At 51.3% G+C, this 23,422-nt stretch overlaps 1 protein-coding gene across 4 annotated transcripts in view; it reads right to left on the bottom strand.

Annotated features, from left to right (window-relative positions):
• The window catches only part of DPP3 (dipeptidyl peptidase 3), a 33,002-nt gene that overhangs the window by 2,227 nt on the left and 7,353 nt on the right, over positions 1 to 23,422 (bottom strand). For all 4 annotated transcript variants that reach the window (XM_045775685.2, XM_045775686.2, XM_045775687.2 and 1 more), the window contains exons 3-17: positions 20,043 to 20,132; positions 19,361 to 19,498; positions 18,762 to 18,836; positions 18,057 to 18,150; positions 14,970 to 15,100; positions 14,733 to 14,863; positions 14,600 to 14,658; positions 11,362 to 11,556; positions 11,070 to 11,182; positions 10,641 to 10,733; positions 9,201 to 9,263; positions 8,978 to 9,102; positions 8,742 to 8,862; positions 7,493 to 7,672; positions 1,237 to 1,399 (exon numbers count right to left, since the gene is read on the bottom strand). In XM_045775685.2, the coding sequence (XP_045631641.2) occupies positions 1,237 to 1,399; positions 7,493 to 7,672; positions 8,742 to 8,862; positions 8,978 to 9,102; positions 9,201 to 9,263; positions 10,641 to 10,733; positions 11,070 to 11,182; positions 11,362 to 11,556; positions 14,600 to 14,658; positions 14,733 to 14,863; positions 14,970 to 15,100; positions 18,057 to 18,150; positions 18,762 to 18,836; positions 19,361 to 19,498; positions 20,043 to 20,132 (1,771 nt within the window). The remainder of the gene's footprint in view (positions 1 to 1,236; positions 1,400 to 7,492; positions 7,673 to 8,741; positions 8,863 to 8,977; positions 9,103 to 9,200; positions 9,264 to 10,640; positions 10,734 to 11,069; positions 11,183 to 11,361; positions 11,557 to 14,599; positions 14,659 to 14,732; positions 14,864 to 14,969; positions 15,101 to 18,056; positions 18,151 to 18,761; positions 18,837 to 19,360; positions 19,499 to 20,042; positions 20,133 to 23,422) is intronic.

Here is a 23,422-nt window from a genome sequence, read left to right as displayed (position 1 = left end):
ATTGTTTCATTAACCCTTCACAACTGCCCGTGACTGTGGGAGTGAGGAGCACCCTTAATCTGACTCTAGGCTCCTCCAGTAAAGAGCTGCAAGCCTCAAGCGATTTTGTCTCTGTGCCTCAGTTTTCTTAACTGTAAAATGTAAACCGTAACTACCTCATTGGGTTATGGTGAGGATTTATTTCATTTTTGTAAGTGAGCTCTATGCCCAATGTGGGGCTTGAACTCACGACCTCAAGATCAAGAGTCGCATGGTGTACTGACTGAGCCAGCCGGGTGCCCCTCTGGTGAGGATTAACTGATTGATTGATTGATTGATTGAAGATGTTATTTATTTGTCAGAGAGAGAGCACAAGCAGGGGGAGCAGCAGGCAGAGGGAGATGCAGGCTCCCCGCTGAGCAAAGAGCCCCCCCTTCCCATGTGGGACTCCATCCCAGGACCCTGGGATCATGACCTGAGCCAAAGGCAGACACTTAACCCGCTGAGCCACCCAGGCGCCCCAATGTGGTGAGGATTTAAAAGAGCGAAGCCACGGAAAGCAGTAAGAACTGGAAGAAGTCCCTAATTCAGGTTTGCTGCAGGGTCAGCACACAATCAACACTGCTCTATGGATGAAGACAAGGTCACAGAGCAGCTCGGAAGCTCTGACACTGCGTGGGACCACCCCTGCTTAGGTGCCCCACGTGACCAGCATCAGGAAAGACAGGTCAGGACGTGAGAGGAAAGTGAATGCAGCAAGGGCCTCTAATACAACAGGTACAGGTGCAGTGGAGACAGGCTCAGGGCTTCTGGAAACAGAGTCATCACCTGAGAAGGGAGAGGGCTCAGGGGGCTGTGATCTCTCTCCTGGGCTCTGCAGAGTCACACTGTCCTTTGGGTTCCACCAGCCTGCTGGGTTCCAGCTCATGCCTCCCCCTCACCTCATCCCCAGGCATTGACAGGCCTGATTCCCCAGGACCATGCCTGGCCTCCCCATGAGCCCGGGGTCTGTCTGTTCCACTAGCCCCTGCTCTGTGGGTCTTCCACAAACCTCCGGTTGCTGTGTTATAAGCAGCACAGCCCTGCGTGTGTGGGGTGGTGGTGACAGATGCCAAGGTTTGGGGCCTAGGATTTGGCATGGGGAGGCCTGGGGCAGGGAGGGAGAGAGGCAGGAGTCACCCTAGGGAGACTTTCCTGAGCCCAGGGATGGGTTCCAGGCCTCCTTTGTCCATCGGAGGGGGCTGGGGAGTCCATTACCTTCAAGGCGAGTGTTGGGCTGAACGATGAGCTTCCGAGATTCCTTGCGGAGCAGCACTGTGTCCCTGAGGGTGAGGAAGCACTCAGGGGGCGCATCAGTGACCGCCGCGTACCCCTCATACAGGGCCCTGCCTCCGGCCACATCTCCTGTGGACTTCAACACCTGTGGGAAGGCAGAAGGGATTACTGCTTATGACGGGCACCCCCGGTGCCCCCATGGGGCTTTGCCAGGGGCCCCAGCCGGTTGTGCCCAGCCTGGACGGTATCTGCTCTCTCACCGTATTACTGTGCTGAATACGGGAGAAATGTAGATCAAGGGCTTAGCTCATAGTAAGTGCCTAGTAAAGTGAAGCTAATGTTTCTCATTTGAGCTGTAGACAGAGAAAGCATTACCATCATCCTCTTTAAAAAAACTTTTTTTCACACCCATAAAATACATAGTATATATATTAGGCTTTAATATATAGGTTACAAAGAATATAATACATAGGTGATAAAATATAATAAGACACCCATACAACCAGCACCCACCTTAAGAGTTAGTTCTCTCCTTTTTTTTTAATTAAAAAAACTTTTTTATTTTTATTTTTTTTAGAAAGTAGTTTGGTTTTTTTGAAGATTTTATTTATTTATTTGACAGAGACAGCAGCGAGAGAGGGAACACAAGCAGGGGGAGTGGGAGAGGAAGAAGCAGGCTCCTAGCAGAGGAGCCTGATGTGGGGCTTGATCCCAGAATGCTGGGATCACGCCCTGAGCCAAAGGCAGACGCTTAACAACTGTGCCACCCAGGCGCCCCTAATTTTTATTTTTTTAATTAAGTAGGTTCCATGCCCAATATGGGGCTTGAACTCACAACCCTGACATCAAGAGTCTCATGCTTGGGGCACCTGGGTGGCTCAGTGGGTTGAGTCCCTGCCTTTGGCTAGGGTCATGATCCCGGCGTTCCAAGACTGAGCCCTGCGTCGGGCCCCCTGCTCAGCAGGGAGTCTGCTTCTCCCTCTGTCCCTCACCACCCCCCAAAATAAATAAAATCGTAAAAAAAAAAAAAAAAGAGTCGCATGCTCTACTTACTAAGCCAGCCAGGGGCCCCAAATTAGCTCTTCCCTTGACTGCATCCCGGGGCTTCCTGTCTGAGGAAATAATCCTCGATTCTGTGCTTATCATTCCTTTATGTTCCCTGAATTCTGCTCTGGACCATGTTATTTTAACTTTTGCTTATGTCCTGTGATTTGCTTTTTCTGCTCGAGCTCCGTGTGAGGTTCGTCTGTGTTTGGGCACGCAGCCTGAGTTCACCCTCCTCACTGCTGTCCACGGTTCCCCGTACAAACACCCGCAGGTGCATCTCTTCCGGTGATGGGGGCAGCGGGGCTGTCTGCTATTCAGCACCGCCGTGCACACCCGGGCGCCTCCTGCTGAACAGAATGAACGGACGCAGGTTTCCCCGGGAGAATCGGTGCTCTGGAGGTCAACGAGCCCACGCTGCTCTCCGAAGCCGCTGCACCAGCTGATGCTCCCGGAGGCGGCGGCTGGCAGCCCTGCCCGCTCTGCGTGCCAGGCCGCTGCCGGCAGTTTTTCATCTTTCCAAGCTGGTGGGTATAGAGCTCATGTGGTTTAAGCCGTGCTTTCCCGATTGCTCAAGAGGTTAAACATCTTCCCATAAGCTGATGTGTTACTTCGGTTCATGAGTTTTGCTTATTTTTCTGCAGGGTTGTCTATTCTTCCTCGCTGTTTTTTTTGTTTTGTTTTTTAAGTTCTTTATATATTTAAATACTAACCTTTTGTTCACACTTAAGTGGTAAAGACCCTATCCTAGTTTAAGACTTGTCTTCTCCTATTCTTTATGGTAACTTTTGATGAATAAAAGCTACTCTTATTTGTATTTTTAATTTTATTTACGTATTTATTTATTTTTAAAAGACTTAAAGTAATCTCTACACCCAACGTGGGGCTCTAACTTACAACCCTGAGATCAAGAGCCACATGCCCCACCGACTGAGCCAGCCAGGTACCCCCCAAAAAGCTATCTTTGATGTAGTTAAAGGGACTGATCTTATCCTTGATGGCTAGTGCTTCTTGTGCTTAGGGAAATTCTCCTTCACTCTGAGGTCATGAAGATATTCTTCTCTGTTAAAAATTTTGCCTTTTCTACGTAAGCCATGAACCCTGGGACTGACTTTGCGTATGGAGGAAAGCGGAAATCCAGTTCGTCTCTGCATGAGGATAACCTGTTGTCAGCATGACTTGTTAAATGGTCCCTCCCTTCTCTCATGGTGTGCAATGTCCCTTCTGTCACACACCAGAGTCAAAGACTGGTTCTTGGTTCTGTTCCACTGGTCAATTTGTCTATTCCTGCCCCAGGGCCACACCGAACTTAATTATCTTAGAATGAATTTTGGTATCTGGGGCGAGTCCCCCAACCTGTTTTGCTTCAGGAGTGTCTTGGCTCCTTATTGGTGATCCTTTATGCTTCCGTCTAAATTTCACAATCAGGGCGCCTGGGTGGCTCAGTCAGTTGAGCGTCCAACTCTCGACTTCGGCTCAGGTCATAATCTCAGGGTTGTGAGCTCGAGCCCTGCATGGGGCTCTGCACACAGTGGGGAGTCTGCTTGGGATTCTCTCTCTCCCTCTGCACCTCCCCCCCCTGCACACTCTTAAAATATAATAAATAAATAATAAATTTTGCAATCAGCTTGTCAAGTTCCATGAAAAACCCTCTTAGGACTTTTTTCTCTTAAGACTTTATTTATTTGAGAGAGAGAGCAGAGTGAGCAAGAGAGAGCACACGAGCCGGGGGTGGGGGGTGGGGGGAGGGTAGGGGCAGAGGGAGAGGGAGAAGCAGGCTCTCTGCTGGTCAGGCGGCTGGATCCCAGGATCCTGGGATCATGACCTAAGTCAAAGGCAGATGCTTAACCGACTGAGCCAACCAGGCGTTCCTCCCCTTGGGACTTTATTCAACCTTATGAAACTTTTATTGATTTCATCAGTTTGTTTGTAGATTCTTTGGACTTGCCTAGGCATATAATCTGCAACACGAAGAGTTTTATTTCTTCCTTTTTAATGCCTAAACTTTACATTTTTTATCTTGTTTCCTTCCAAAAGCTAAGCCCTTCAGCAAACTGTTGATCAGACGTGGAAATAGGGAGCATTTTTGTCTTTTTTTTTTCTGATTTTTAAGGGGCCGTTTTAGTGTTTGAACAGATGATAGTGACTGTATTTTCATTTTCTGAGACATTCTTTATCAGTTAAGAAAATTCTTTTTGGGGCGCCTGGGAGGCTCAGTCAGTTGAGCCTCCGATTCTTGGTTTTCACTTAGGCCATGATCTTGGGGTCGTGGAATTGAGACCTGAGGCTCCGCACTCAGCAAGGATTCCGCTTCTCTCCTTTACCCCCTTTTGCTGCCCCTCCCCCATCTTTATTTTTTTAAAGATTTATTCATTTCATTTAATTTTTAATTTTTATTTATTTAATGCCTTCTCCCACCTTCTTGCTCTCCTTTCCTCTTGGAGCTTCAGTTTACACACCTTAGACCTTTCCGCACTGTCCCCCATGACTCTTCACCTCTCTTAAATTTTCTATCTTGGTCTCTGTGCCACATGCTCTACGCTTTCTTTTATCTTTAGCTGGACCTCAAACCTGTTTAACCCGCCTATTTTTAGTTTCAGTGGTGATACGATTTATTTCTGGGAGTTCCATTTGGTTCTTTTCCAAATATCTGACATTTTGTGGGTCTGATCCTTACTTCGGCCAGTTTGCAGGTGGCAAAGTAGGACTCCTCCTAGGGCTCCCTCCAAGTAAGCCTCTACCCCTCAGACCCAGGGTTACAAGGATTCTCCGGGGGGCAGGGGGGACCTCCGGAGGGACAGTTAAAGAGAACATCTCATCTTTCTCTCTTCCCAGTAGTACGGAGCACCCAGAAAGTAGCAGACACACATTCGCCGAGCCGACATGTCAGACCCCAGCAGCTTAAACCGGAAAGCCGGTAACATGGATGCCAGTGGGAGGCGAGACAGGTAACAGGGAGGAGGCCTGGCGAAGCGGAGAGTCATGCCACGTCCAAATGCCCGGATGTGGGGGCTGCTGCTATTTCTGCCCGTTGTTTACATGGGACTTGAGCCTACGATGCCAGTCCTCCCGAGAAGCCAGAAATACAGATTTATACACAACACGAGGTGAGCCAAAAAGGACAGCGTTTGTGACCCTGGCTGAAGCCTCTCCTTGTGGAAATGTCTTCATCCTCCCTACTTGCTATCTCCTTGCTGTGCTCTTGGCTTTTGCTAGGGGGCTGATAAGACAAAGAGCCACACCAACGATGCTTCCATATTCCGTACGTCCTGTAAAGCTATTGCTGAGGAGACCGTCTGTCCTGCTGAACGATTCCTCTTACACAGAGACCCAACTGGCTCAGTCCCTCGAATGGGACACTCTGTGCTTGTTTGATACTCGGTCCCAGTTCATCATTGGACTAGGACTTGGCAGATTTGATTCTTTCATCCAGTAGGACTTATAATTATTAACGAACTACTTCAGAATAATTCAAGATAGAGAGAAAAGTTGCAAAGATAGAACAGAGAGTTTGCATATGCCCCTTGCCCAGTTTCTCCTGTTGTTAACACTGTATAAAACTGGTGCGTTACTATCAGCTAAACTCTAGGCTTTTTTGAATTTCACTAGTTGTCCCATTAATGACCTTTTTCTATTCCAGATCCAAGACCCATACTGCATTTTGCATCTACTGATTTTTTTTTTAAGAGTTTATTCATTTGAGAGAGAGAGAGCAGGGGGAGGAGCAGAGGGAAAGGGAGAGGGAGAGAATCTCCAGCAGACTCCATGCTGAGTGCAGAGCCTGATGCGGGGCTCAATCCCGGGACCCTGAGATCATGACCTGAGCCGAAATCAAGAGTCGGACACAACCTACTGAGCCACCCAGGAGCCCCTGCTTCTACCGATTTTTTTTTTTTAAGTTTTATTTATCTGAGAGAGAGAGCAGAGCGAGAGAGCACATGAGTGGGGGGAGTGGGAGAGGGAGAAGCAGGCTCCCCACTGAGCAGGGAGCCTGATGCAGGGCTCGATCCCAGGATCCTGGGATCATGCCCTGAGCAGAAGACAGATGCTCAACCTACAGAGTCACCTGATTTTTAATTTCTAATTTTATTTTACTTTAATGGCCAAACACATAACTTTTATTAAAAAATGTGTTAAATCCTTTCTGAAAACAGCTGGGAGTATCATCATGGAGATATTTGCTGAACTGAAGGCTGGGCCTTCTATCGGTTGAAAAAGCAGGACCCAGTTCCAACAGAAGGTACTGCACGGTGAAGAGCGGGCCTTGAGTGGTTCTCAAACTTTGCTGAACGTCAGACTCGCCTGGCAGGCAGGTGAACATGCAGATTCCTGGGCCCTGCTCTCACAATTTCTGAATGGGTCTGGGGTGGTGCCCAGGAATCTGCATTTGTTGGCTGCTTCTGGGTGATGCTGATGCTGCCAGTCCATGGGCCACACCTAATGTCACACTGGCTTGGATTCGCAACATTCTATTTGCTCAGTATGTTGTGTCATTTGCTTCCTGCCCGGTGAGGCAGGGGATGTATCTCATTTAACAGATGAGAAAAGTGGGGCCCAGCAAAGCAGAGTTTGTTTGCCCCAATTACATGGCTGGTTAATACTGACATCAGCACCCCAAAAGGTCCCGACTCTAAGCATTCCTACGTAGGAGGGAAGCCAGGGCCATGCTGACCACTGTCCTTCACCCATTAAGCTCCAGGCCTCCTTCTGTCCCTCAACCCACAAAGCTCATTCCAGTCTCCAAACCAGACTTTGTGCTTTCTGTTTCTTCTGCTCTTAGACCTTCTCATAGCTGGTTCCTGCCTGGCACTCAAATTGCAGCTTAAACGCCATCTCCTCCAAGAAGCCTTCCCTGACCACCCAGGCTAAGGAGGCTCTGCATTCCTTTCCCCTCTAATCTCATTTGCTATCGTATCACCAAGTTTTATTGTCTTTCCAGCTCTTGTCATGATTTGAAATCATCTCATTCACTATTGTTTACACATTCACTACAACATAAGAAACTGCTTACAACTTATGCTCAGTGCCTGGCATATGGTAACACTTAGTACACACACTTGTCTGATGAATGAATGAATGAATGAATGAATGAATGAATGAATGAACAATCGAATGGATGATCAGAAGGCTACGAGGCAGTGCCTCGAGGGTGGGGAGACAGGGTGAGGCTGGCGGGCAAGAGGGCTCCACTTACCTGAAGTTTCCTCAGGAACCGCTCCAGGGCGGGCTTGCCCACAGGCCGGATCTTGTTGCGGTCAAGGCGGACCCGGGCATCTGGGCGCCCATCAGCGCCTGTGGTGGGAGTGACAGTAACGAGTCCCTCGCCAGCCTCCAGCAAGACCCTCAGGATCACAAACCGGGCCTGCATGTGAGCCTGCCGGAGCCAAGAAGAAAGGAATCGTTTATATCCCTGAGATAAGACATATCAGAAGCTTGGTTCAAAGCCTGATATATAGTACGTGCTCATTAATTGTCGATTATTCTTACCACTTTCCTCACTCTGTGGGTCTTTTCTGCCTATTCCTCTCCCCTTAAATGCTTCCACCCCTCTCCGCTCACAGGAGAAGGCAGGCTGCCCTGGGAAACAGGAAGGCCATTTCCAGGCAGATCCCAGAGCCCTGTGCTTCCCTTACCAACCACCATGCCCTTCGCTGCTCCAGAGCCCACTCTGATGACAGCAGATACAATCCAGGTCACCAAGCATGTTCTCTTCTACAATCTTGTTTGCATTCAACAGTGGGACCAAGTGGGCATCATGAACCCCAGTTTACAGATGACAAAACAGAGCCCCAGAGAGGTGAAGTGTCACACAGGGTCACACCGCTGTTAAGGGAGATCAAGGACTCCAACCTAAGTTTCCTGACTCTAAAACGTGTGTTGTTCTGATGACATAAGATTGCCTCCTCCAAACATACTTGTATGACTTTTAAGAACATTCCTATTGTTCACCCGATTTCCAAAGTACATGTCATAACCGAGCAGCCTAGCCTAACAGCTCTGGAGGCAGACTGCTTGGATTTGAATCCTGGCTCTGCTACTTACCAGCAAGTTACTTAATCTCTTTGTGCCTCAATTTCCTCATCTCTAAAATGAGAGTAATAATAGCACCTACCTCCTGGGGTTGACACGGGGAACAAAGAGTTAATTCAGGTAAAGTGCTTAGAACCGTGTGTGGCAGAGTTAAATCTGACACAAGTCAGCTATTACCAGTCGTAGTAAAATCACCTAATTTGATTTGCCCTGAGAGGCGGGCCGGGAGATTATCACTCCCATTGCACAGACAGGGACACTGAGGCTCACAACAGTGTGACTTACCCCATAAGCAGTGGAGTCTGGGATTAAACCCAGTTCATGCGCCTCTTAGGGTGATACAGTTGTCCCATCCCTACACCTAGAATCCTGACCTTGGCCCCCGCGGCAGGCCTCCCCCTGCCGGCTCCCACCTGTCTCCAGCTGGAAGCCTCAGGGGTGTAGAACTCCAGAGCGAGCAGCCCAGCCCGAACCATGTTGAGCCAGTTCACATAGATCACATCTTCTGCATCAGCCCCCTCGAAGCCAAAGATCCTGGGGGAGGGACAGGGAGGTGGCAGGGGCAGTCAGAGGCTGCCTGGGTCCTGACCCCCGCCAGTGCGCCCTCTGTCCACAAGGGAGGCCCACCCCCCATGCCTGCTGCCCGTACTCCAGCACTTGGGGGTTGAGGCAGAGGTAGAGGCCCACACTTTCAGCGCGGCATTCTTCATAGCTAGAGGCGATGGTGCTGAACTTGCTGTCCCAGGTCTCCCCGCTCCGGTACCAGCTCTGAATCTGGGAGGGGAGGCCCAGGAAGTAGGCTCAGGGGCAGCTGTCACCCCAGCCAGGCCCAGCCTCCCAGTCCCAGGGGGCTCCGCCGAGGCCGCCCTCACCTGCTCCCCCGTCTCTGGGTTGATCACTGCCTCCTGGTCAAAGTTAAATGCTCCTTTCTCGTCCTGCAGAAGAGTCAGGACATGGGGCAAGTGAGGGAAAGGTGCCTCTATCCCAGCCCAGTACTTCAGCCCGGGGATTTGAGTGCCATCCGTGTGCTGCTGCCTCCGAACCGGAGTCCTGTGACCCTGGCTGCCCTCTCAGAGCCCCCAGCCACGTGAAAACCCAGCCCTGGGATCTCCGGACCCCAGACATGTTCCAGAGGATGGGCTAGAAAGCTTGGCTGCTGCTCCCCTACGTGCTTCCCAGCCCCTCTCCCCACGCTGGCAGAGACCACAGCCTGGGATTCTCTACCTCCGATAAGCATCAGCCTCGTGATCCACTCCGTGTGCCAAGTGTCTTTTATGCACCATCCATTTATTCCTCACAACCACCCCCCCCCGGAAGGTTCTATTACCCCACTTCATAAAGGAAGAAAATGAGGCCCAGAGACTGTGAGCCCCAAAGTGGAATCAGAGCACATAACCTCCACGCACACTATCTCTTGACAGTAAACCCATTTCCAGAGGGCCTACTGTATCAGGCAAGCCCTAGGGATTTGCTTTTATTCCTCATGGTGGCCCGTATGGTAGCAGTCAGGGTCCCTGCTTTACAGAGGGGCCAACTGAGGCTCAGGAAGGAGAACTGACTTGTGCAAGGACACGGAGTGGCCACATTTGTTCCCACGTCCCTTGACTTCAAAACTAGGACAAGGCTAGGGCCAGGCTACTGCCCCATTCGCTGCTCTCTGAATTGTCCTGACCTCCAGCCCCTCCTGACTCAGGGATGTGCCGCACCTCGCAGGGAGGAGACCCAAACCAGAACCCCGCTCTCTCTGATGTCCTGGCCCTGCCCGCCTCTGGTCATCTCATCTGTGCAGCTCCGTGCTAGGGGTCCTTAATGGGCTCTCCTCACCCTGGTAGAAAGGCTGTCTGTCTTCTTTATATTCCCTGAGTGGGTGTCACAGGGGCTCCAGCCACTCTGGCTGGCAGGAAGGGGCTGCTCTCGCGAGAAGCGACTCACTCCTTATTAATACCTGGAAAGGTACAGGTTTTCCAGGGAATAGTAGTCCAAAGACAGACCATGCCACAGCCTCAGGACTGGGAGCCTGCAGAGACTGCCCCTCACAGCCTCGCTGTCCCTGGGGCTGGCTGAGTCACACCTCCAGGGCAGGCTTCCTTGGCCTGAGCCAAGCCATTCCTCCAGTGCAGGTGACCTCAGCTGGACTGTCCTGCGGGCACTGCACCCTTGGGGCTCCCGGGGCATCTCGGGAGAGGGTGAGATAGGAACTTCCCTCCTTCAGGGGCCATTTTCCCCACCTAATCCAAAGCCCCTGAGGGCAAAGACAAAGAGCTTCACCCTGGGCAGGTGGATCATGGGGGAGGGGAGCTGCCAGGTCTCACCTGCACGAAGAGCTTGCCGCTGCCGTGGCCCAGCAGCTCATGCAGTCCCACCTGCACATCAAAGGAGGGCCCCTTCCAGCGGATGTACAGGTCCTGCCAAGACAAGCAGAGGCCATGCTATCCGGCCCACCACAGCCACACAGCCTGCTGATGCCGCCGCTGCCAAACTGAGGGTCTGTGGCCTCCTTCCTGCCAGGATCCATGGGGCCCCCGCTCGGCCCATCTCATCCTTGCAACCACCCAGAGGAAGGGACTGCCTCCATGGTCTGACAGGTGAGCCAACGGGCCAAGTGTCAGGGCCACCAGGCCAGGAAGCGGCAGAGCCAGGATGGCAGCCGTGCTCTTCCCTCTCCATGCACTGGGCTCCCCATCTTCGTGTGTTCGCCGGCAGGCCAGGCCCGTCCGCAACCTTGGGCTGCCGGTGCCCACCTTGTCCTCCTCCTCCAGGAAGGTCAGCTTCTCCCGCTGCGTGGCATAGGCCACAGCCAGCACGTTCCCCAGCGACACATTCTTGAAGCCATCTGTCTGCCGCAGGTCGTCATCTGGAGAAGGTGGGGAGAGAATCAGGGAAAAGACACAAAAATCAAGGGCCATGGATAAGGAGTCTAGACAAGAGGATGGGGCTGGGCTGGAGAACTGAGCGGGGCACGTGGCCAGGGCAACGGTGTGCAGAGGGAGGGGCGACTCGTAGGGGCCACTGCTGCGGCTTGAGGAAGCTCACAGTTGGGGATGTTGATGCCAGCAGGGATGCCAGAGCCAGAGAAGGTGAGAACGTCCAGGGAGGTGAAGTCGGGGGTGAGGAACTTGTCCTTCTCGAAGGCCGGGGGCCAGGGCAGCTCCTTCAGCAGCTGTTCTGCACTTGCCACCAGGCACTCAAACTTGGCGCTCATGGCCTTATTCACCATGGCCACAAAGCCTGTAGGGACAGAGGTGGGCTGTGGGCTGGCAGGGCTCGGGAGGGGTCCCGTACCCCACTCAACTCCACGACCCCTCCAGCCATCACGCAGGTACTCGTGTCTGCTGTGTGCAGTACCCTTTGCGGGCCAGTGGGGAGAACAGGGACCCAGGCCTGGCCCCGCCTTCGTGGAGGTCACTGGGGCGGGTGGGATGTACAGAAGACTTCCCTGGGTAACATCTGAGATGGATCTTAAAGGAGATGGCGGGGAGCACACAGATGGTGGTGGGTGAAGGTCAGATCCCCAGTGGAAGGGACTGCATGAGCAAAAAACACGTTCTTCTTTTGGAGGCGACTGAACTGTCCTGCATGGCTAGAGCACCCGGCTTGCAAGGTGGTGACTGAGGCTGCTACGCAGGAGGCCTGGGACTGATCCTTTTAGGTTTAATGTAGTCGGAGACCTAACTTCCGTTTCTGTTTCCAAAGTTGCACTCCATAAGATGCAGTTGCTATGAGAGGCTTCATAAAGAAAGGGCTTCCTGGTCAAAAAAGTTTGGATAATACTATATGCTCTATCTCTAATTTCTTAGAGATTCCTAACGTACATTTGCATAGTAGAGGCACTGAGGAGTCCTGCAGGCAAGACCCCTTGCTGCTTGGCACTGAACCCTTCTTGGTGTAATTCCTCCATGAACTACACCTTGGAAAGGCCTGGCCTAGACTACTGCGTGGTCAGGCTCCTGCAAAGAATGGATTAACTTGGCCAAGGGTCAGACGTGGTTGGACTTGGCAAAGTCTCCCGGTCTGGAGCCACTGTGTCAGGTGGGACGGATATAGCAGGTCAGGAAGACAGGATGAGTAAAACAGCAAAGAAGAAAAAGCAACCTCCGGGACTGGGGAAATAAATTAGGGGGCAGATGTGACGGCACACCATGCAACTGTTAGACACGCAGTACAACAGCACATGTCATGGGAATTTATAACATTACGCAGCTATTAAAAAGAACATGGGGGGGGGCGCGCCTGGGTGGCTCAGTCAGTTAAACATCTGCCTTCGGCTCAGGTCACGCTCTCAGGGTCCTGGGATCGAGCCCCGCATTGGGCTCCCTGCTCCGCGGGGAGTCTGCCTCTCCCTCTCCCTCTGTGCTCTCTCGCTCTCTCTCAAGCAAATAAATAAAATCCTTAAAAAAGAAAAAGAAAAAAGAAAAAGAACAGGAGGGGAGTCTGGCTGGTTCAGTCGGGAGAGCGTCTGACCTTTGATCTCAGGGTCATGAGTTCAAGCTCCACATCAGGCGTGGAGCCTACTTAAAGAAATAAACAAATAAGTCAAAATAAAAAGAACGTGATAAGTCTATACGTACTGATACGAAAATATATCTAAAATATTCAGTGAAAAAAGCAAGTGGCAGAACAATCCATAGAACAATCTCATCTATCTGGACAAGTTAAAAGTTTCGTGTGTGTGCTTAAACGAAGCTGGGGAAAGATCTGTCCTCAACCGTGTGAACCGTGGTGACCCCTGGAGGGGAGTGTCACAGGGACCGAGTTCACATTTTATCCTACATACTTCTGTCTTGTTCCAATTACTTAGAACAAACATGGATTTTTAAATCACACACACACACACACACACACACATTTTTAAGCGTTTATAGCTCTATATAAAAACAAAAAGCAGGGGCGCCTGGGTGGCTCAGTTGGTTGAGCGGCCGACTCTTGGTTTCAGCTCAGGTCATGATCTCGGGGTCCTGGGATCAGGCCCGAAGTCGGGCTCCGTGCTCAGCCAGGGAGTCTGCTTGGGGATTCTCTCTCTCCCTCTGCCCCCCCCCACCGGCTTGCACTCTACCTCGAAAATAAATAAATAGATAAATCTTAAAATAAATAAATAAATAAAAACACACGCAAAAAGCCCAACAAGGTACACTCCCAATTTTAACCTTGAGGTGGGAGCAATTGCGGATGATTTTTTTAAATGTATTTTCAAAATTTGTGACCGTGAACAGGGACTACTTTTCCTTTTTTTTTTTTTTTAAGATTTTATTTTTAAGTAATCTCTACACCCAGTGTGGGGCTCAAACTCACAACCCCGAGATCAAGAGTCGCACACTCTACTGAGCCAGCCAGGCGCCCCTGGACTACTTCTCTAATAACTACAATGATTTAGGTAAAGAGGCTCTGAGATCAAGGCTGCTTAGGAGGTTCTGGGGTCTTGGCCTTCAGAGAGGCCTGGAGAATCAGGACCCAGGCAGGGAAGCTGCAGGTGTGCACACCGTCCTCCCCTCTGGCCCCTGCACCACCTGTGCCCTGGGCCTGCATCTTTGGGCTCAGATCTAAGCTCCCCACCGGCTGCTGGGGCGGCCCTCTCTCCTCCCAGGCTAATCTCTCTGGCTTCCAGCAGTTGGATGCTCCAGATTCTGTCCCCAGGGCTGGGGAGGGTAAGGCTGGGCACAGAAGTCTAAATCCTCACGTGGATGCCCTGCCTCGCACAGGGGGGTCCGGCGGGGTATGGATATAGGCATGGGGGGCCAAGGCGGCCTCCCACCTGCCCTGGGATGACAGCAGCCCAGCCAAGTTCACAATCACGATGTCGATTACGCCTCCATACACCCAGGACCTTTTATGTGCCTGGCATTGTGCTGAGCAGCCTGCATATGATACCTCACTTCCCATCACACCCAGAGGGAGTGACCGATGCTCAGATATGGGGTTTACCCAGCTGGGCAGTCACACAGCCAGTGAGTGGCAAAGCTGGGCTTGGAATGGCTGAGGCCTGTGCCCGGATCAGACAGCAGAGGCAGCACAGCGAAGTGGCTCAGAGCCAAGGTGCCGGTCTGGGCCACTCAACAGCTATGCCTCAGTAACCACTTCTGTAAAGTGAGGATACCAATTGTCATGGGAGGACAGTGTCCAAACGAGCTCCTATATCTAAGTGCCCAGTGCCTGGTAAGTCATCAACACTGGTTCTGGTTATTTGTATTATTATTGCCAAGTGGGGAGGGGAAAACCCTCAGGGAACGTGGGGATAAGCATTTGCAAGCTGACCCCCCCTCCTCCCAGAAGTTACCTTCAAACTCTCCACGGGAACCAAAAGGGTCTCGGTAGCTCTCGATGAACCCGATGTAACTGGGGGAGTAAAGGGCAGAGATGGAAGAGGGGCAGGCAGGGGGGGGCAGCCGGGGCGAAGGCTGGTGCCTCACCTCTCCACGATGGGGCCTTTGTCCTGTATCCAGAAGCGGGAGCCCCTCTTGTGGGCCTCGATGGAGCCCTGGGTGAAACTTTCTATGTAATGAGCCAGCATCTGTTCCTGCCGACTGTTGGCTGCATACGCCTGGGGGTGAGCAGGGGTCGGTCAGCCTCTGGCCACCTACCCACCCCGACGCCTGTCTTTGCTGCCCAGAGGGAGCTTGCACAGCTCAGCCCCCAGCCAGCCTTACCTTGGACTTCTCCAGATGCTCCACCACTTTTTGGAGGATAGGTGCATAGTCTCCCCGAGTCACCTGGAAATGGCTCCCCCGGAATTCGTAGCTCTTCAACTTGGAAGTCATTTCAGAATGCAGAGCAGGCTCTGAGGGGAGAAGGATCGCTCAGGGAAAAGGCTAGTGTAAGACACCCCAGCAAGCTTCTCACCGTGACACCCTTACTCTAAGATCTTCAATGACTCCCCGCTGCCTACAGAAATTAGTATAAACTTTCACTTTCGAAAAATATATAGATTACATAATAGGAGATGTTCTAAGTGCTTTACACATGTTAACTCATTTAAGCCTCACATCAACTCTGGGGGGGAGTTATCTCCATTGTACAGATGGGGAAACTAAGGCACGGAGAGTTAAAGTAAGTTTCCAAAGGTCACATGGGCAGCAAGGGGCAGAACAGGATTCAAACTTAGGGTGGCAAACTGTATTTAGAAAGACAGTCATCCCTGAAATGTAAGGAGCCTTATAAGGAGACGAGAGGGTGAACAGGAAGTAGGAGACACAATGAGAGAAGATGCTGGAGAGGTGAGGAGGGGGACGTGAGCCAAGGAAAGCAAGCCACCTCTAGAAGCTGAGCTGAGAGGCGAGGACACAGATTGCCCCCTGGAGGCTCCAGAACGAACTGGAGTCTTGTTTCAGACTTCGGACCCTCAGAACAGTAACAATACATTTGTGTTGTTTTATGCCAGCACATTTGCGGTGAGTTGTCGTGTTTTGCTCGTTGTCGCTTAGCAGTAGGATTGACTTCTAGGTTATGTCGTAAAAGAAAAAAGATAACCATGGTATCTCCCACCCCGCGACGTGACATCCTGCATCAGGATGCGGGGCCTCTCTGCCCTCCTCCTGACACGGGGCAGGCTTGTGACTCCAGGAGAAGTGACACCATGGGGCTGCCGAGGCCAGGTCACACATGGTGCCACAGCTTCTGCCTGGCTCTCTTGGAGCGCTCCCTCGTGGAGGCCCGCCAACATGAGCCGCGTGAAGAAGCCACGTGGGGCGCTATGGCCCAGAGCCCCTGCTGACAGCTGACAGCTAGCTGACAGCTAATATCTTCCCCCAGGCGTGGGAGTGAGTGAGCCCCTGGCTGCTGATGGCACCCCGGGCCCCGAGGCCCCCCGGCTGAGGTCTCAGATGTTGTCACCAAACAAAAGCCGTTCCTATCGTGCCCCATCCCAACTCCGGACCCACAGAGTCTGTGAGCGTGAAGAGGTGGGTGTATATCACTGAATTTGGGGGGCATCTGTGCACAGCGAGAGATAACACAACAGGTGCACTCAGGCAGCCTGGCTCCCGCCACACCGTCAAGCACCGTCGTATACACAGTAGACGATACGGAAGTACGGGCTCGCCTTATATTCCAGTGTGATCTGCTCCTGTTCCCAGGAGCCCAGTATCCTTTTCCTTAGTCAAACCCAACAACACGCCAGTCACTACACTTTCCCTCCACCACGCTCTGCGGCTCACACCGTTCCCTCCAGCAGGGTTCCAGTGCCATCTTCATCTAGCCCCACACCACAGATCTGAGTGTCTACCAAGTGCGAGCCATGGGGGAGACAGCGGTCAGTGAAACACACAATTCTTCCTCCTCTGGAGGAGCCCATAGTCAATAACAACAAAAAAGCCTGGGAAATTAGAGGGTGTGCTGATGGGAAAAGAGAATGACAGTCACGGAAAGACGGGCAGGGTCCTGAAGAAGGTGATGTCCAGGCACGGCCTAGACGATGAGCAGGTGTTCATCACATGAATGGGAGGACGTGGAGGTGGGAAAGGGGACAGACCGTGCAAAGTTCTGGACAGCGTATGTAACAACACGGGGCTTTCAGGGGACTGTAAACTGCTGAGCACGGCTGGGGCACAGAGTCTAAGTGGGAGGCCAGTGGGGGTTATGAGGCTGGGGGCTGGGAAGTGGAAAAGGGAGGGCCAGGTTGCAAAGGTCCTCATAGGGGCCTGGATATTTCAGTCCACACTGCATGCATTTCCCTCTTACCTGGTAACAGACCCCAATTTTCCTCCGAGAAACCCCCTCTCCCCACCTCCAATTCAGGTGTGTGGGAGGGGCTGACCTCATCACCCGGCTCTAAGGTAGGTTTGGGATCAGGGTTCAGACCATCAGAGATCTATCTGTCTCCTGACCACAGGCATCGGTTCGCAGATAAATACGGGACCCAAAATAGAGAAACTAGAGCCACTCCCAGACCTTATTGAAGAAACTTCTGGGAGCAAAGGGCCCTCTTTCTGCTGGAGTGGCCAGGCTGGTGACTATCAGGCCCTGTGTGGGAGGAACACGCCATGGATGAAGTGAGAGAGTGGAGCCCCGAGACAGAGAAATCTCTCGGAATACGGTCCGAGCAGCTGGGTCCAGCTGTGCTTGAAGCCATCCCACTCCAGGCTTCTTAATTACCCAAGCCTGCTAAGTCCCCTTCTGGTTTGGGCAAACGTGCCATAGATTCTTCACTTGCCAAGAGTTCTGAATGGTAGAGCCCTCGGACGTGGATTTGGGCTTTGCCTGAGGGAACCCTGAGAGATACTGAGGAAGCCGACTCTAGTATGTTCGCCATCTCCCCCTTTCTGTGCTCTCCTGAACCTCCAAGACCCATAAGGCCACCTCTTCCACTAAGCCTTCACTGATGTGCGGTTTGGATTTCTCTTCTAGCCTGTCATGGGGCAGGTGGCCCAGCCTCTGTTCCCATTGTTCACGCAGATTGTTATCTTTTGTGCCACTGCCTGAAGGATGGGGACTGTCAGAGGCTTGCGGCAGTAACATCCACCAAGTGGCATGGAGCCCCTCTCCCTGTCCTCATGTTTCCCCCCAAATCTTTACTGTTGCACCCAGCACCGGGGCTAGGGTCCCCTCACAGGTGCCACCGGACGCAGAGTACAGCAGGGAGCACGGCGCCCAGGTCTGCAGTCAACATGTGCCATAACTATCACGACTGTTACTTCCTGCAGGACCCACTAACCCTGTCCCCAGTCCGCCACCTCCCAGCCCGCCCCCGGGCCGGGAGTGCTGAGGAGGAAGTAGAAGGGGTGTGTGAAGCAGCTCACCCGTGCTGAGCACAGAAGCCAGCCGCACCTCGTAGCAGGCCCTCCCATCCTGGCTGACACCCTTGAAGAGTCGCGTGTTGTAGGCACTGAGGTTCTGGAAAAGACCAGGGCAGGGTTTGGGGAAGAAGAGTAAGGCCAGAGGGGGCTGCAAGGTGGGAGGAGAGAAAGGGGTTCACACTCGGGAGACAAGGTACAGAGGGAAGCAGGCCGGGTCCTCCAGGGGATCCTGCCTGAGTCTGCTGCGATGGGGAGAGAGCAGGTGGGCCAGCCACGGCCAGGCTCTCCCGCTCTGCTCGATACGCTGAGCACTAACGTTTACGAAGCACCGACTCCACTGTGCCAGCTGACCCGGGGCCACGGGAGGCAGCAGACGTGGAAACTGCTTACACAGCTGCTGGGAGGTACACCCCACAAGTGGACCCCAGGCCCCAATCAGAAGCGGCTCTGATGTTCCGGACTGTCCTGCCCTGAGGCTGTCACGAAGGCCTTCAGCCTGGGGCGGGCAGGGGCGGCTTCATCACTGGCACATGTGGGACCCTCTTCCTCGCTGGAGTCAGGCCAACTCTTAGACAAGGATTCCCAAGTCTTTTCTACTTCAAACACCCAAGATGCTGTGCCTCTGGACCCAAGCTGAGACCCGGGAGCGGGCGCCAGTGGTGAGGAGGCCCCGTCAAACCACTGTCCCAAGTCCTCCAACCCTCAAACCTGTGAGTCCAGAAAGTCTTGGGCCAGTTTGGCATCTTCCATGGTACAATCCCCAGAGAAGTAGGTGGTGATTCCCTGTAGGAGAAAGGGACAGATGGGAAGGGGGAACGGCCAAGGGCAGGACACATTCCCCCAGTCCCCGGCTTCCCGCACCTCCTCCCAGCAGCCTCTACCCTGCCCTCTCCATATCTTTCCAGGGGAGAAAACAGTAACACAAATCACACACAGAGGCCCATCTCCAGCCTTCCCGCAGCTCTGCTCCAGCCTTTCGCGGCTGGCAGACCCTGAGGCTTGCCATGTCCCTCACACCGGGCGGCTGCCAAGTGGCCTCCAGAGGCCGGAAGCCCGGGCTCCCTCCTTTCCCATCTTCCCCTCCTCAGCTCCCTCTAGCTCTCAGCTCTTCTCTTCTCCCCTCCCGCACATACCACCCCAGGATGTCAGAATCAGAAGGGCATTCAGAAAGCATTCCACCCAACTTGCTTCCTAGTTTACAAATGACGACACTGAAGCCCACTGCCTCCTTATCCGGTACCCTTCCCTCCATGCCAGGTGACTCCGAAGGATGCCCTCCACTCCCCTGTATGGTTGGGGGGCCTCACCTCCTTCCCCAGCCCAAGGTGTCGAAGCCTCGGCTCCAGAGAGAACATGAGCTCCCCGCAGGTCTGCCAGAGGCTCCTGACTTCTTCCGGGTGCTGCTGAGCCGCCTTACTCCCCAGGATCACACGTTCCAGCTTCTCCTGCAGGGGAAGAGGCCATGGGCTCGGCCACACGGCGCAAGCCTGTCTTCTGGACCCTCCACGCCCACCCCCCAGCTCTTCTCCCGCAGTCGAAGACCTGGCTCAAAGTGCGGCCGATGGACAAGCAGCATCGGCTGTTGCTTGAGAAATGCTGAACCTCAGACCCCCTGTGGACCCGTTCAGTCCGAAGCCATTTCAACAAGACGTCCAGGTAACGTGTGTACGGTGAGTGCTGAGAGCCTGGGGGCAGGAACTGCCTCTGCCCCCAAGGGGCCCGACCTCCACAGTCCCAGTGAGGGACCCACCGTGCCCGGGCCTCTCTACCATCCCCAGTGAAGACATGACCAGGCTCCATTTTTGCAAGTACTTAAGTTCACACAACCTTCTCTTGTGTGCCCTCAGGTCAGCACCATCAGGAAGAAACACTGCTTTCCCTTTATATGTGAGGAGTGTGGCAGCGACGGGGTCAAGGCTCCGCTTAGGCCCCCACTATCCGCCCACCAGCCCCAAATTCCTCACCTTCCTCAGCCCTCCCTCAACTCACCTTGGGCAGGTTGGGAACAAACTTGGTGTCACCAAAGGACTTGTAGTTGCCCATGTTGGAGTAGACACCCGCAGCATAGACCAGGAACGCCTGGGGGGGGAGGTGGGCATCAGAGACCTGGCAGCCCAGTCCCCCACCCCAACCCCACCCCAGGGAGGTTCCTTCCTGAGATGTTAACACCCAGAGGAACCAGTATAGGCGAGGCTGGGAAATCTGGGGGCAGGACCCAGATCCCGGGAGGCCCCCATCTGGCCCCAACATACTTTCACAGACCAATCTTCCCACACCCATTGTCCAGCCAAACTGATCTTCTCAGCAGCCCCCAAACACACCCACCCCTTGGTTCCCACTACGCCCAGCACCCTCTCAGCCACCCGCGGCCATGCCACACGACCTCTGAAGCCGAGCTGAAACACCACCTCTGCCTCCTTCTACAGAAAGCCTACCGTGCCCCCAACCAGCCAGGCAGCTGGCACTGGAAGCATCAAATGTTAGAGTTGGAGGGGCCTCGATCATCTGCTTTATAGCTTTCCAGGCCCAAAACTTGGTCTCCCTTCCTCTGGCAACAAGACCTCAATCTTCCTCTTGGGAAGGGGGAGCTCTCCCTTCCCTGACTCCGGGGGTAAGGCCCAGGCTCAAGCTAGACAATAAGAGCCCTACCTAGGCAATTTCCTGGTGGCAAAGAACCTCTGTTTTTATACTAGGGATCACCAAGCCTGGAGCCCCTGGAGCTCCCCTGTTGGAGTGAAGAAAGAAAGCAAAGCTGAGAGATGAAGACTGCGTCAAAATGGTATCACTGAGCCCCTGAATCCAGCCATGACCAAAGCCTGCCCTAGCCCTGGACTTTTCAATTATGTGAGCCAATAACTCTCTCTTTTTCAAAATGGACTTTATTTTTTAGAGTATTTTAGATCCACAGCAAAACTGGGCAGAAAGCATACAGATTTCCCATGTACCTGCTGTCATTATCCTACTTATTTGCAATTCCCTAATGACATAGGATGTGGAACATCTCTTCACATGCTTGCTTGCCATCTGCATATCTTCTTTGGTAAAGTATCTGTTACAGTCTTTGGCCCATCTAATTGGATAGCTTGTTTTCTTATTGTTGAGTTTTAAGAGTTCTTTATATATTCTGGCTAACAGTCCTTTATCAAATACTATCTTTTGCAAATATTTTTTCCCAGTCTGTGGCTTGATTTTTCATTCTCTTGACAATGTCTTTCACAAAGCAGAACTTTTTAATTATATTGAAGCCCCGCTTATCAACTATTTCTTTACAGATCATACTTGGGGTTGTACCGAAAAAGGCATCTCCATATCCAAGGTCATGTAGATTTTCTATGCTATCTTCTGGGAGTTTTACAGTTTTGTATTTAACATTTAAATCTGTGATCCATTTTGAATTAACTTTTGTGAAAGATGTAAGGTCCACGTCACGTCTGGTCTAGATTTTCTTTCTTCTTTTCTTTCCTTTCCTTTACTTTCTTTCTTTCTTTCTGCTTGTGGATGTCTGGTTGTTCCAGAACCATTTGCCGAAAAGACTGTTTCTACTCCATTGTGTTGTTTTGCTGCTTTGTCAAGGATCAGTTGACCACAGTAATGGGGGTCCATTCCTGGGCTCTTTATTCTATTGCATTGATCTATTTGTCTGCCCTTTTGCCAACACCAGTCTTGATTACTGTAGCTTCAGAGTAAGTCTTGAAGTCGAGTGGTGCTGAGCCTCCAACTTTGTTCTTCTTCTTCACTCTTTCCCCAATATTGTGTTGAAAAAAAAATAATTTGCTGGGATTTTTAATCACATTGCATTGACTCTATAGATAAAGTTGAGAAGAACATCTTTTTTTTTTTTAAGATTTATTTATTTAGTTAGTTATTTGAGAGAGTGAGAGCACAAGTGGGGTTCAATCCCAGGACCCCGGGATCATGACCTGAGCCGAAGGCAGATGCTTCACTGACTGAGCCACGCAGGCGCCCCAAGACCTGACATCCTGACAATACTGAATCTTCCTATTCATGAACATGGACTATCTCCCCATTTATTTAGTTCTTTGATGTCTTTTATCAGGTTTGCAGTTTTCCTCATATAAGTTTTGTACATGTTTTCTTGTATTTTTAAACTACATATTTCACTTTCTTGTGTGCTATTTAGAAATGGTATTATGGTTTTAATTTCAAATTCTTATTGTTCCTTTCTGGTATATTAAAAGCAACTGACTTCAGCATACATATATATATATATATATATTTTTTTTTTTTAAGATTTTCTTTATTTATTTGTCAGAGAGTAGGGGGAGAGCAGAAGCAGGGAAAGAGGCAGGCAGAGGGAGAAGCAGGCTCCCCACTGAGCAAGGAGCCCGATGCAGGACTCGATCCCTGGACGCTGGGATCATGACCTGAGCTGAAGGCAGACACTTAACTGGATGAGCCACCCAGGCATCCCCTGACTTTTGTGTATTAACTTTGTACCCTGTAACTTTGCTATAATCGCTTATGAGTTCCAGGAGTTTTTTGGTCAATTCTTTTGGATTTTGCACATAGATGGGCACTCATGTTTTCTGCGAACCAAGACGGTTTTGTGTCTTCCTTCTTAATCTGCATTCGTTTTATTTCCTGTTCTTACATTATTGCATTAGCTAACACTTCTGGTACAACACTGAAAACAGCGGTGAGGAGACTTCCATGCCTTGTTCCTGAACTTAGTGGGAAAATTTGAGTTTTTCACCATTAATATGATGTTAGCTGTAGGGCTGTTGTAGAGGGGAAACTCCCCTCTATTCCTAATTTCCTTAGTTTTATCATGAATGGGTGCTGGATTTTGTCAAATGCTTTTTCTGCACCTATGGATTTGATCATGTGGTTTTCTTCTTTAGCTTGTTGAAGTGATGAATTATTTATTTTCAACCGTTGAACCAGATTTGCACACCCAGGATAAATCCTACTTGGTCATGGTGTATAGTTTTCTATACATTGTTGGATTTGATTTGCTAATATTTTGTTGAGGATTTTTGCATCTATGTAAATGAGAGATAATGGTCTGTAGTTTTCTTTTCTTGTAATGCCTTTGTCTGATTTTGGTATTAGGATAATGTTGGCCTCATAGAATTAATTAGGAAGGATGCCCTCTGTTTCTCTCTTTTGAAAGAGATTATAGAGGACTGGTATAATGTCCTTAAATGTTTGGTATAATTCACCAGTGAACCCATGTGAGCCTGGTGTTTTCTCTTTGGGAAGATTATTAATTACTGTTTCAATTTCTTTAATGCCCATGGGATTTATAGTGATGTCTCATCTTTCATTTCTGATATTAATATTTTATGACTTCTCTCTTATTCCCTTAGACTGGTCAAAGGCATATTAATCATTGTAGTCTGAATATT

Source organism: Ursus americanus, chromosome 24 (genome assembly GCF_024610735.1).
Source record: "Ursus americanus isolate L20-20 chromosome 24, mUrsAme1.1.p, whole genome shotgun sequence".
NCBI lineage: Eukaryota > Metazoa > Chordata > Mammalia > Carnivora > Ursidae > Ursus > Ursus americanus.
Note: the sequence above shows the minus strand (reverse complement) of the source record. Positions and strands in the feature narration are given on the sequence as shown.